This window comes from Protopterus annectens, chromosome 10.part0 (genome assembly GCF_019279795.1).
Source record: "Protopterus annectens isolate FY-2018-M chromosome 10.part0, PAN1.0, whole genome shotgun sequence".
Taxonomy (NCBI): Eukaryota; Metazoa; Chordata; order Ceratodontiformes; family Protopteridae; genus Protopterus; species Protopterus annectens.
The window spans coordinates 1,643,075,515-1,643,089,790 of NC_056744.1; the positions used below are offsets into that span (position 1 = coordinate 1,643,075,515).

At 35.4% G+C, this 14,276-nt stretch overlaps 2 protein-coding genes across 2 annotated transcripts in view; both read right to left on the reverse strand.

Moving 5' to 3' along the window:
* The window catches only part of LOC122813836 (perforin-1-like), a 32,904-nt gene extending 30,097 nt beyond the window's left edge, over positions 1-2,807 (reverse strand). Inside the window, exon 1 of the mRNA XM_044086368.1 lies at positions 2,248-2,807. Within this exon, the coding sequence (XP_043942303.1) occupies positions 2,248-2,783 (536 nt within the window). The 5' untranslated portion in view covers positions 2,784-2,807. The remainder of the gene's footprint in view (positions 1-2,247) is intronic.
* Positions 1-14,276, reverse strand: part of LOC122814358 — an 862,993-nt gene that overhangs the window by 104,114 nt on the left and 744,603 nt on the right. The window contains exon 10 of the mRNA XM_044086944.1: positions 2,248-2,812. Within this exon, the coding sequence (XP_043942879.1) occupies positions 2,248-2,812 (565 nt within the window). The remainder of the gene's footprint in view (positions 1-2,247; positions 2,813-14,276) is intronic.

Here is a 14,276-nt window from a genome sequence, read left to right on the forward strand (position 1 = left end):
ATCAATGTGTTTCTAAATGTATTGTTTTTAATGTAATTTTATTAATCATATATTCTTTGGAAGGAAAGATAATGCTTCATTGCAGCATTTTCTTGTTTTTATTAGTTTTACTGCAATTGTTTTTCTTTCTTTTCTAGTAATAACTGTTTCCACATTATATTTATAGATAAATGTGTATACAGAGAGGATGGTAGATTTCTTAGCCACTAACATTAGTTAGAAAAAATAGTATCAGCAGTTTCTTGTTTTATTATGATAGCATGAATTGTACTTATCTTAAATGAAACAGAGTTGGTAGGTCAATGTACATAATTTGAATGATGATTACTACTTTTTGATGATATGCATGACTTCAGCATCAGGATTCAGAAAAGATATCCTATTAATATTGTTGAATACATGGTCGAAGTAGTAATTGATAAACATTTTCATATTAACAGTGAAATGTCATTAGACATTAGTAGCAATTCTTGTAATGACATTAATTGGAACATATATGCTTTTAACCTTTTTGGTAGATAGCAGAGTCATGGAACAAGTTATTAGAAATAATTGAAGAATTCTATTTGTTAATACAGACATTTTCTTGAAGGTGGAGAAGTCCTCACTTTTAACAATAAATAGAATAAAAGTTATAAGGCATTTTTTTGAGTCAAGGGGTAATATAACTGAAAGACAAGAGTAACAAGGCACTTAAAGTTTGTAGCATATGCAAGGATGTTTCTAATTCTCCCAGCGATTATAGTCAACAAACAGTTACAAATTTTACATTGCTTGGTTATTTTTCTTTTTATTCTGACTGTGTGGATTATGCTGTAAAATGGGTGCAATGCTTTTTACACTGGGAAGACAATGAAAAAGCTTTGCACCTGAATAAATGATTATATTGTACCACTAAGACTGTACAGACAGTGCAAGGTGTAGAATATACAACTTTCTGTTAAATACCTAAACATTTTCCCTTGAACATTTGTGATGGAGAGAGACTTTCAGACAGATAGATAACCAGCTTGATTACAGAGAATTTGTAGCAGATTTATTTTGATGCCGATAGACCTCTTAATTTTAAACCATCCATCCACGACCCTCTTTTCCAATTTTTGCACATGGGGTTGTGATGTCACTTCAACGATTATCCTAATTTTAAGTGTTCTAAAAAGAAGCTATTACTCTACTAGCTGCCATTTAAGTTTCATTGTACTAAAGAGATCACATTTTTTGCTGTTTTTGTTTTTACTGAGTATAATACTTAAATGTAGCATTTATGTTTAAGATAAATTTTATAATGAACCAGCATTAATTTTGTTATAATTTGCAACATGATATACTATGTATTTTATTCAGATGTGTTTTGTGACAAAATCTTTAATGATGCAAACTTTAATGGGTGTAGTAACTTATTGGAGTGAAACATTTTACTTGAGTTTTGCAACAATTTTTAGACTGCAGTTTAGTTTTAGGCTACTCTGATGGCATAGAGGAATAAAGCCCTGAGTAAGACTCCGCCAACCTGGGTTTGATTTACAGCTCAGGTGACTGACAAAGCAGCAAGGAGGGATGGGTGTGCCATCTTGGGGGAGGGTGCTCATTGATAATGTTCTTTAAGGGTAGGTGTGGTCCAAAAAAGGGGGTTGCCCTTGGACCTAACCAATGAGTGTGTGTGTGGCAGGGAGAAAGGTACAAAGTGTGTAAAGCATATAAAAAATACATTGGGTGTAACTACAGATGGCTGAGCCCCCAGGACACCCTAAAGATCCACAAGAGGCTCCAGCAATATCAGAATAAGTCCAGGAGGGGTGGGAGAATGGCTGGTAGATCTGGCATGGATGTGGGGCACTGGGTGTCTGTCCACTAAAAATGAGGTCTGAGGGGATCAAAAATGTTGTTGTTGCTGTGTCTTTCACCTTTTCCCAATTAGGGGTCGCCACAGTGGAACTCTGGTCTGCTAATGATTGGCAGTAGATTTTTATGTGCCGAGTTGCCAGCCCTGACGCACAACCTTCAACGAAGGTACGCCCATTCACGCATGTCTCCACACAGAAGATGTTCTAGCTGAGAATCAAACAGGATAAAATCTTACTGTGAGGCAACAACGCTACCGCAACACCACCACTGCAGTTAGGGGATCAAAAATGTATTTATTTTTAAGTGTAGTTTAGTTTTGCCAGTTTAGTCTGAAGAAGTCTGCTATAATTACTGTAGTGATTAAAGCACTCACCGAAGACAATGAACAAATTTCATGTTTACCTGTAGTATTTGCAGGAAAATTCAAGACTGGCAAAGCTGTATTTGTCTTGTTTTAGCTTCTTCATGGAAAATTCTGCCAGTCTGGAATGGGAGCCTGCCATAACCATTTTTTTAGCGATTTCAGATTCAGTCATTTCTAAGCCAGTCTTCCAGTTATTAGTAATTAAAGATATAATAGACTCCACTAAGGAGGAGTTGGACTCATAAAGGGAACTAGAGACCCTCTGCTTACATTCTGCTTGAACCCGCCAATCCACAACAGACAGGGGGAGCTTGTGAACTTTGCCTTGCAGAAGTGAGTTGGTACACAATGTACATGTATCATTTTCTCTCCTCCAAGTCTGAGTGTCCACCACATAGGCTCCTTTCCGGGTTAATTTTACAATGTCAAATCCTTCCCCAACCAGGTTGTAGCCAGGAACAAATGTAGCCGCCATGCACTGTTCAGGTTTGCCAGTCATACAGCTGGCTAATGCCTTGGGGAACTGGACCACGAAATGCAACAATCCCCAAATGAACAGACTGTGCTTCATCATTATAACAATTAAAAAGCCAATCTGGAGATCTAGGGAGAGACAGAAAGAGACTGAGTTTGATTATAAGTTACAACTTTATCAATTGCTGCTATTGATAAAAAGACCAGTAAGTCGGCTACATAGCTTAAGAATCATACAGAACCAAAAATACATAGAAAATATATTTCTGTCTGTCTGTCTGTCTAGCAACACAAAACTACCACACTGCTGTGATTTAATAGTGAATTATTTGAATTCATTAGATAGCTGTGATAGCAGAAAAGATGAAAAGACACTGTTTAAGGCATGCTCTACTGCTAGCGTATAGTTGCCCATACTACACCCTTATTTTTAGGCCACCATCCATTATAAATTCTTTTGAAAGACTCTGTGGTCATACAGCTTATTACCCACATAAGTAACCCATTTTATAATACACATTTTTTATGAAAAAAAAAGAAAACCCTAAGATGAACTAGTTAGATATTATGAATATAATTCTGAAATTAATTCTGTTGTAAATATGCTGAAAGATAAAGCATAGAATAAAAAGTTTGCTTGAATATATGTATAGAGTTTAGCAATGTAAAATGTGCATTCATACTGTATGTATAACAGACAGGCTTCTCTTCACAGCATCAGAAAAGCCTAACAAAGCAATATAGGGCATGATTTTCTCATGTTTGCAGAGCATATGTCTATTAACAGACATCCTTTTTTATAAATTCAGCAATACGGGATGTTTTTTCTATAGGAACAGCTTGTACAGATGTTTCCTTTCAGATTTCTGTTAATGGCATCCTCACATCAGCAAAAGTGCTTACATGTAAATCACAAAAGGACAATAGAAAAGTCTAAAAACAGACATTATGTGACTTCCCACAGAAGGCCAGAAAATATACCAAGATGAAATAACAACATCTATGTGTGTGACTAGCACTCTATATAACTATTATAGTAGTTCAGTTATGTGAGAAAGGGGCAGAGAGAGGTATTTTGTAGAAGTCATCATTCATATCTGTAATGAAAAAAAACTTTGTAAATATATGCTACACTACGTGTCGTTTGTTATAAAATAAGTTATTTGTAACTGTGCTTACAGCTGCAAAATATATTTCTTTATCAGTGTGCAATTTGAAAGGCTTGGTGCTTTAAACAGACTACAGATGGAGTCATGCAAAGCTCTGTGTCTCTGATTCAGCAGTAAACTGACTGTGTGTCTTAAGAAGACTTTGGATCCAGCACAGCATAGGAGCAGAGCATACAAATTAAGATACATTTTTCAATGGTGACCCCCTAACTAACGTTCCTAGCCTGTATCCAAAAACAGGGGGAGTGAGTGGGTAATGCCTTGTATAAGGTCACTCCTGTAAAAGCACAGTAACTAACGTTTACATGAAGTACTTCAGATTTCTACAGTTTTCTACAGTTTGTAGCACTACAGTTCATTAGACGTCTAAATCCAGTGAGACTGCATTGCAGAAAGGTGAGCAGTTCCATAAATTCTCCAGAAAAGGTACAATACAAAGTTGTAAGACTGAAACTGCCAGTTTTGCTGTACCAGCTTCACAAGTGACTACAGAGACTTTTCAACCATCTTCAGTAAAGCAGCTTGGCCATCTGCCTCTCTGTTGACTGGTAAGAAAATTATTCTGTGTTACATACAGTATGAATGCCATAAAGGTAATAATAATAATAATAATAACAGAATGAAATGTATATACTGCATATTAGCAAATGTAAAACCTTATTAGGGCAAGTTAATAGTAAGGCATTATGCAAAGGGATTGCAAGTTAAAAGTAAGGCATTATGCAAATGGATTACAATATTTGACTGGTATCTGAAACAAAATCATGTGTGGTATAAAAAATGTTTATTGTGTGTACAATGTCATAAAAATACAGTGCATGCCACTATTCAAATGTTAGACTGTACAGACAAAAATTGTAATGGTAAAGAACCAGAAAGTTAATATGTTGACATTATATTCAGATGTTAGACAGTTATGTTCTGTCACCAGATGTAAAAGGTTTATTTCAGAATTGCAACAACAGTCAAATCAGTTACTGATAAAACCTCTAGTACATTTTGTTACAAAAGAATGTAATAAACTTCTAAAAGACAGACACAATGAGTTCAGAAAGTTTAGACAAGTTATACATACATCTTTTCAAAAGTGCATAGGAGTTTCAAATTCAGCAGAACAGCTTACTAAAGAATGTCAGAAAGACCATGCAACATTACAGGAAACTCTTCAACAGCAGTTGCAGGATAAAGGATATAAATTAGCTGAACTGACAGAGACTGGGGACTTCCTGCATACACAGCTAATCTGTGCAAAAGAAATATATTGTATAATATGTTTGTGTTTTGAAAATGGTTAAGCATACATGCTAAGATCTGATGTCTGGACAAATCATTCTCAAATGTTTAAAATGTCCATTCAGTTAAAGCAAGATATTTATCAGTACTACAGTAAAGTAGAGCATATGACTGCCATTCTTAGCACAGTCAAAAGGTAAACAAAACTGTTCTAGTATGTAAAAATTAAATAAAAATAGTTAATAAGAGTAAAGATTTAAAGTCACAAGACTGACATGCTTGTATAAAGATATAAAGATACAAGGCAGACATGCATGTATTTTCTTTTCATCTAAAATACATCTGTTACAATACACAAGAATAACAAGCAGACAACAGCAAATATAAATAATGTAAATATAAACATGTGTTAGTTAAGCTAATATCCATTTGTTTTTTACAATTTTATATAACTGTATAGCAACACCACCCCAAACATTTACATTTCTGAATTAAAAAAAAATAAAATAAAATCACAGATAGTATTAGTCAATCAGTTTTTGTAAAATTAATGGTAGGGCAGTTAAATAAATAAAAAAATACTGAAATCCATGTAAGCTAATTATAAAATAATGTCTATTTATGTAGTATGAATGCATAGTTATGCAAATCACAATCAAATTAAAGGAAAAAATGCTAAATGAATTAACTATAGTTTATAGAGTATAAAATGTGAGCTCAGACCTTCCTAGACTGAATGAATAGTTACAGGAAATGTTGGAAAGATAAGATAAACAACAAGACTGATTGCCAGACAAGTAGCTTGAGTTTTTCTAAAGCATCATTGTTATTAAAACATAATTGTTAAAATGTTTACATGCAACAATATTTGGTCATTGTAATAAAATGTCACAATTGTGCATAGATGTCACTGATAATTTGTTTGCAAGTAAATATTAAAAGAAAAAAATAAAAGAAAAACCTCAGTTGCATCAAGTACAGCCAGCAAATGGGCTATAGTATACATACAGTTCAAATCAATTGTGCAGGAGGGTGTAAATACCTACTAGTGGTAATGAACAGCAAACGCTTTATAAAAATTATCAAATCAGACAGGGGTCTATAGTTTGATAGCCTAGTGGAGCAGATGTTTGGCCAAAGTATTGGGCTGGTGTACATTCTAAAGCAAATAAACAATACTACTATACCACAGGGGGAGGGGCACTTTCTCAGTTTTACACTGACTGTATAAGCAGTACTGCACAAGGGTCTGAAATAGAGTTACAGGAAAAAAAATAATATCTCATTCCTTCTTGACAATACTCTTTTAGGGTGGAGGGAAAAACAGGTATTAGTGTATTAGAAATACTGGTAAACTGGATTAAACCTGACAGGATAAGATATTTTACAAGTTGTTAATAGCTATCATAATGGTTATTATTGTATTGTTTAGTATTAAATTGTATTTACAACCTGTTAAGCTGTAAAGCTATACAAGAGATGGTTTAAAAAACGAGATGGTTTAAAATTGCTTTATTACAGCTATATAAGAGAGAGTAAAGATATGTAAAAAATTGAACAAGACTGGTCATGATTTACTATTTTAATATGTTTTTGGCAAAACAATGTTGGTATAAAAAAGCATGAATGTTTCTAAAATAACAGGACATATGCCTTTGGTGCCAATTCCACTAGATATTTCTAAAGAGACATAAACATTTTCCAAGATTTTGCTTAATATTAATGTTATTACATTTGTAAGATTAGACTAAATGTACTTTATAGTCTTTGTATGTACAAATGCAGAAGAATTCAGTACAAATGAAATTAATGTCTAGTAATGAATATGTGTGAAAAACCATGTTTTAAAAAAATGGGTCCAGGGTACCTACTAGATTAAAATACATGAATAGCAAACAGTCTGTGTAAATACATACTGTACAGGATACATTGTAATAAGTTCAAAAGTAATTTGTCAAGTTGTATTATTATCACTGGTTTTTACGTTGGAGTCCTATTATTGGTTTTTGGACCATCATTTTATCTGTACTAGTATTGGTTACCCCAGTTAAAGGAAAATTAAATATTGTATTTATACATCTAATGGACTAATATGTACATAGCATTCTCTAATGTATAAATCATATTTTTTTAAATCCTCAAGTATTATCTAAGCCCAGTTTAGTACTTTACCAAGATGTTAATGGGCAGTTCAGAGACATGACCACAATGTGATGGTTAAAATGACATTGAAACTGTATATTTTCAGCAGTGTATAAATGCTTGCAGTAGCACATGGTTCTTGTCTCTTATAGTTAATTCAACAGTTGCAAAGAGTTAATGGAACAGTTCTAAGTCATAAATTAAATTCTGTAATTGCAAAAGAATAAATTAATCAAGTTAAATTAAAGCAGACACAGCTCATTATTGATGAACTATTTTCACAAAATTGTCTGCAAAAGAAAAAGTTATTAAATACATTCAGTTTTGGTAGTAATACATGTTTTCATTGTATTAACTATGTAAAATTGCATTTTGACTTGTATCAAAAGAAGACTAAAGGTTTTGTTTCTTAATGTGTTTTCTATATAATGTGATCAAAAATACATATCAGTATAAAGTATTTTGAGTATGATTAAACAAAAGGGAATTGTTAGATATTAAGAATATAAGGCTGAAATTAATTATGTTGTAAATATTCTGAAAGATAAAGTATATAATAAAAAGTTTTCTTGAATATATGTATAGAGTTTAGCAATGTAAAATGTGCATTCATACTGTATGTATAACAGGCTTCTCTTCACAGCATCAGAAAAGCCTAACAAAGCAATATAGGGCATGATTTTCTCATGTTTGCAGAACAAATATCTATTAACAGACATCCTTTTTTATAAATTCAGCAATACGGGATGTTTTTTCTATAGGAACAGCTTGTACAGATGTTTCCTTTCATATTTCTGTTAATGGCATCCTCACATCAGCAAAAGTGCTTACAAGTAAATCACAAAAGGACAATAGAAAAGTCTAAAAACAGACATTATGTGACTTCCCACAGAAGGCCAGAAAACATACCAAGATGAAATAACAACATCTATGTGCGTGACTAGTACTCTATATAACTATTATAGTAGTTCAGTTATGTGAGAAAGGGACAGAGAGAGGTATTTTGTAGAATTCATCATTCATATCTGTAATGAAAAAAACTTTGTAAATATATGCTACAAACTAACAGAAACAGTATGTGTCATATGTTATAAAATAAGTTATTTGTAACTGTGCTTACAGCTGCAAAATATATTTCTTTATCAGTGTGCAATTTGAAAGGCTTGGTGCTTTAAACAGACTACAGATGGAGTCATGCAAAGCTCTGTGTCTCTGATTCAGCAGTAAACTGACTGTGTGTCTTAAGAAGACTTTGGATCCAGCACAGCATAGGAACAGAGCAAGCAAATTAAAATATTTTTTTCAGAACTCTAAAACCTTACTCTACTATAGCATACCTCTTGGAAATTAGATCTAATATCCATAATTTCAATTTTTCTCACCTGCATGAATAATAAAAAAAAACTTCTGGAAATCAATAAATACATTGCTCATTCCTGGAAAAATCAGCCCATCTTCAACTAATACTTCTCAAAATATTGCTTCACAATATAACTCGTATATTATTAATACAGCACCCTTCCTCCTACAAAACAAAACCACTACAAATTCAGCCATCCCACGCCAATTATTAAAGCCACAGCAGACCTTATTACTCACTCCAGTGCCAACATCTACAACTAAAAAATATCTGTGTACCCTTAAGACATCAATCACTGCCTCTGACCAACATTCATCAGACTACCTCAACCTTGCTGCAGATAGCCTTGCATATGCCATCTTATAATAAGCTGCTCTAGATAAGAAAACTATGTCCCCCATCTTATGGAAAAATAATTTATAATACCTCTCCATAAAGGCGGCTCATCAACCGAGCTCACAGATTATAGACCAATTGCCATTCTCCCACCCATATGTAAATCTTGGAGAGATGTATTTACTCACAACTTACTACATATGTTACTTCTCATAACATTCTCTCTCCCTCACTGCATGGTTTCAGACCCAGTCACAGTATAACCACTGCCCTTCTAAAGTTCACAGATATAATAAATCACAATAGAAATTCAGGTCTTCTAACCTCAGCCCTATTTTTAAATCAGTCCAAGGCTTTCAACACAGTCAATCATCAAATTCTACTGAATAAACTGTCTTCCTATGGGCTGCCACCCTCCTCACTTAACTGGATTCTTATTACCTCACTAAAAGGGCCCAAGCAGTGAAATGGCAAGATGATTTCTTCTCTTTCCTTCCTATATCCATCGAAGTCCCACAGAGCTCCATCCTAGGACCACTACTGTTTAATTTATTTATCAATGACATAAACACAGCAACCAAAGAGGCCACCATCGTACAATACATCAATGACTTCACGCTATTATGTGCTGCTAGTGCAATGCCCATGCTCCAAACACTCACCCAGAAATCCTTCTCCTACATAGAAGCTTGTCTCAATGACTCAGAACTCCTCCTGAATAAAATAAAAAAAAAAACAAACAAAAAAACTAAACTACTTCTGTTTGCCCCTAATTCTCTGTCCTCCCAAAAAACTAACTTTAATACACTGTCATCCAACAAGACCAATACAGAACTGATATCCCGCACTGAACTGCTAGGTGTGATTATAGACGACCACCTGAAATTTGATCTCTATCTTCAGCAAGCCATAAAGAAGACACATCAAAAGCTAGGCTGCCTCTATAAAGTAAAACACTACCTTACTATCTCTGCTAGACAAAACATAACCACTTCTTTTCTACTCCCCATGCTATTATATGCTTCGCCTATCTTAACCAATTGCACCTTGTCTCTGTCGGCCATACTAGAACAATACTACAATAAAGTAGCCAAACCCACAACCAACTGATAATATAGATCATATGACAGTCTCTCTTCAAGTCATCTAAACTGGCTCAAACTAAATAATCCTCTGTTGTACTCACAATTAATTACAACTTCAAACTACTGTGCAACCCTGAAAAATTCCCATCTCTTCACTCCATCATTCCACCTTGCACTACTAAAAAATCTGTACTTTCCACTGATGAATCATTACTCTCCATAACTTAAACCTAACAAGAAATGCAGGATACTCCCTGTATTCACACTGCATTGCTAATAGCAGGAATACCATCCCACCCCACTCCACTTAAAAACAGTCTGCAGCCTTAAAGACTTTAAATGCCATCTGAAGCCACACCTGATGGACAACTGGCTCTGCACTTGCACAACCGCTGGTTAAACTGAAACTAATATTGCTGTATGGATTTGTGCCATAACTCTCTCCTGCACAAAATTTAATGTACTGTTATCACAACTATATCCTCTTCTATCATCTCCTTTATCTTCCTTGTGCCTCCTCCCCTCCTTCCTTTCTTTGGACTGCACTTTTTATCTTAAAAATATAGATATTTATATACAACCTGTAACTGTTATTTTTAGTTTGTAAATGATATAACTGATGTCAACAATGTCTGACTATTGGAACTGTTGCTCGTGAATGAAACTGACAAATGATGCCCATGATGACTGTAGAATGTGTTTTTTTCACATGGCTACCATTGAAAAAGGGCACTGTTCTGTCAGACATTCCTGGTAAAAAAAAGCCAGTAAATACAATACTAAATAAATATCTTGCTCCCTCTATTTCTAACCTTCATTTTATTCAGTCTGTTCTAACCCCCTTTTTATTTCTAACTCTGCAGTAGAGCTGTATACTTCTCAAGCTACTACATAATGTTTACTTTTCATACTATTTATAACTGCTTTAAAAAAAGAAAAATATTTCACTGAACCTTACTTATCTTGTTATATACTCCACCATTTTGCTTTGTTCTGTTATGTTGTAAATATTTCACACAACTATGTATCTATAAATGTTACATATTATTCACAGCTACTGATTTTAAATGCCTCAGTTAATGGCTTGCGACTTGGGTTGTGGTTGAAAAGGGCTTTTGAGCCAGCCCACAAACATTATAAACACAAATAAATCCCCCCATGATTTCTTTTGAGCTGTATACCATTACACTGCTCCCTAAGTGTCCTAGGCACGTCTCTAGCTTTCTCATCTCTCCTCAGATGACAATAGGTTTTTAAATATCCTAACCTCTCCTGATTCGCCTTGTCATCGGTTCTTCTTATTACTCTGGCAGCCTTTACTTGTAACTTCATTGGTAGCCTTGTATCCCTATGTCTGTCACATGAACTGAACATTGTATTGCCGCTGAGGCATCATCCGGGTATGGAAGGGTAATAGCACCTTTCTCTTCCTGGTGTCTGTTCTAGTAAGAACACAGTTCAGCATCTTAATCAATGGCTGTGGCTACAGCTTTCACATTTTACACCTGCTAAGATCTCAATAAGCAAGAGCTGCAAAAGTGACAGGCTAAACATGCTTGTGTAGTGAAGACAGTGAATAACAAGGGTATTGCTGGCAAACTGAAGGATCTGGCACAGCTGAAGATTCAACTGGAAAGCATTCAGAAGAGAGTTGAACAGGAGGTGCAAGAAGGCGGACCACAGGGTGGCTCTTTATTGGTCTCTCCATTTCTCAAAGGGTTCCTCGCTGGTTATGTTGTAGCTATACTGCTTTTCTCTGCACTTCTGAGTGTTATGTTTGGAGTGTGCACTGGAATTTATGCTGCACAGAACTATAATGCCCCCAATATTGAAAATACCATCAAGGATTATTTCAGCTCCTTTGAAATAAAAAGGACCAAACTAAGGAAATAAAGTGTACATGCATACTTTTTTTTTGGGGGGGGGGGGCTGTTCAGCAGTACAGTAATGCTGGAATACCAAAGGAAACTGGAGAGTGTATGTTGTCCAGAACTGCAATATGCTTGCCACATATGTCTACATACAACAAATCTATTCCATTACTGGAACTGCTATGGTGGGGGGGGGGGTGAACTGTTACAGGACTACACTGAAAAATTAAATCAGTGTAATATTCTAACATACCTGTTTAACTTACTTGATCAGAAGAAATGGTACACGTGCAGGATACTGTTCTTTTCCACTTAGTTTGCAAAATGCACTGTTTTCTTCATCCTTTTGTAGAGAAAGACTTCAACTGGAACACAGCTTCTGTCATTTTTGTGGCACCTTGGAAGATCTGTCAAAGATTTGTTTGGGTGCAAAATCCAACTGTCTAACCGATATTCTTAAAGAGACTGAAATAATATCTCCAGTACAACAAGGCTGCTTGTGTCCAGTTTGCTGACAACATTGTTTGCCATTCTGTTTGTAAACAATTGTCCTTTCTTGCAGCACTGCCTTATTTTGGAATAGTGTTATTTTGTTTTTGTTCTAAACTTGTTTACAGAACATCTGGCTGTGCACAATTCTTTGTAATACTGCTAGTACAACTATCAGAAAGTCCTTGCCAGAGAGTCTCTGGGGTGCTTTCTTCTAGTTTTACGGCAGAATGCATGACTTGTATTAATTTCTGCTATTACTACTAAACCAAGGTCATTTTCCAGATCTGTACTTTTTAGAGTCATTCCTTTTAGCTGGTATTCCACCTTGAGTTTACTAAAATCCATTCAAAGCCATTTCCACTTTACAGGATTAATCCCTGGACAGATATCACTTCTGTATCTACTCCGTCAGTTCCTTTGGTTTTCTTTAACTCATTCATTCCAGTGGAGCTCAGGAAGTTTGCACTGTAACTTCCAATTTGAGGATCCAAAGCCTTTTTTGATAGAATCAACTTACCGTCTGCTCAGAGGTGATCTGTGCCTGACATACAAGGCCATGTCCAACCCGGAATTAATGGACATGCTCCACCTCAAAAAATCCAAATCCACCAGAGCCACGAGAGCAAGAGACTTAAACCTCAACACGAATATAAATAGGACGTGCTGGAGGGACAGATTCATCACCCAGAGACTCCCTACACTATGGAACAGAATCCCAGTCCATGTGAGGCAGAGCCCCTCACTGACTCTGTTCAAGAGAAATCTTGACGAGTGGATGGGAGATCGTAGGTTTACCCCGGGAATCATCTCTGTATCACTGCTGGACAGAGGCACAGCAAACTAATGGGTATAGTATTCTCATCCTAAGGGGTGGTGAAAGCCACACACACTCTGGCTAGGCTTATAAATGCCCTGGGGCAGATAGCCTGGTATGAACCTATGAACCTATGAACATAATATGCTGGAAGTTAAACACTTTAAAAGCTACTGTGCCAGCTTCTTTCCATGAGATTATAGCTAATTGCCTAGTTCATCTGAAGGGACAGGATATGAAGAAGACACAGTCCTTTTATTAGGAGTCACTACTGACACCAAAGCAGAGTCCACAGACAAGGGAGCCACACACTCTGGCTAGGCTTATAAATGCCCTAGGGCAGATAGCCTAGTATGAACCTATGAACCTATGAATGTCCTCACATTTCAAACAAATGCTCATATCTCTGGAACCATAGGGGTTATGAAAGAAATATAAACGGCAAACCCTTCAGCACAAACTATTTTTATAATGGTATTATTCTTTAGGTTCTAGTTCTTAAACTGAATTTCATAAGTCACACTAAACACAGTAACTATTATTACATTTGTAATATTTTGTAAACAGCTTACAATATCTCAGCAACCAGTGAAGTTACACACATACTGTCAGCAGCATTTTATTCATCTAGCTGAGAGCTATCATAAGAGGCTAAGGTGTTCTGTCTGTGTTACTTGGTTTTGAGATATTTAGAAATATTTGAAAATTATATCTATATAAATTATCATAAAACAACAGTTAATATCTCTTTACCTGCACTAGATAGAGATCAAATATTAATGCAATTGAGTTTGCCATTGTGTAAGCTTTAAGACGAAATATTTTAAAACATTGTACATGGCATGGTTTTGGAATTATTGATGCAAATATGAAAAAGCAATATTTGACACCTACAAGCATCAGAGATGCACCTGGAGGCATCACTCAGATGTAATGAGTTACAGACTTGTTTCTCCAGAATGCACTATCCTTTCTGTCAGTGCTATCCACAAATTGGTTGAGCTTGTTCTCAGTTTCCTGGTGATGTGTAACAGTACCCCAATAATGCATAATAGTGCCCCAGTGACAATCAATGGCGCCCTGGTGATCTG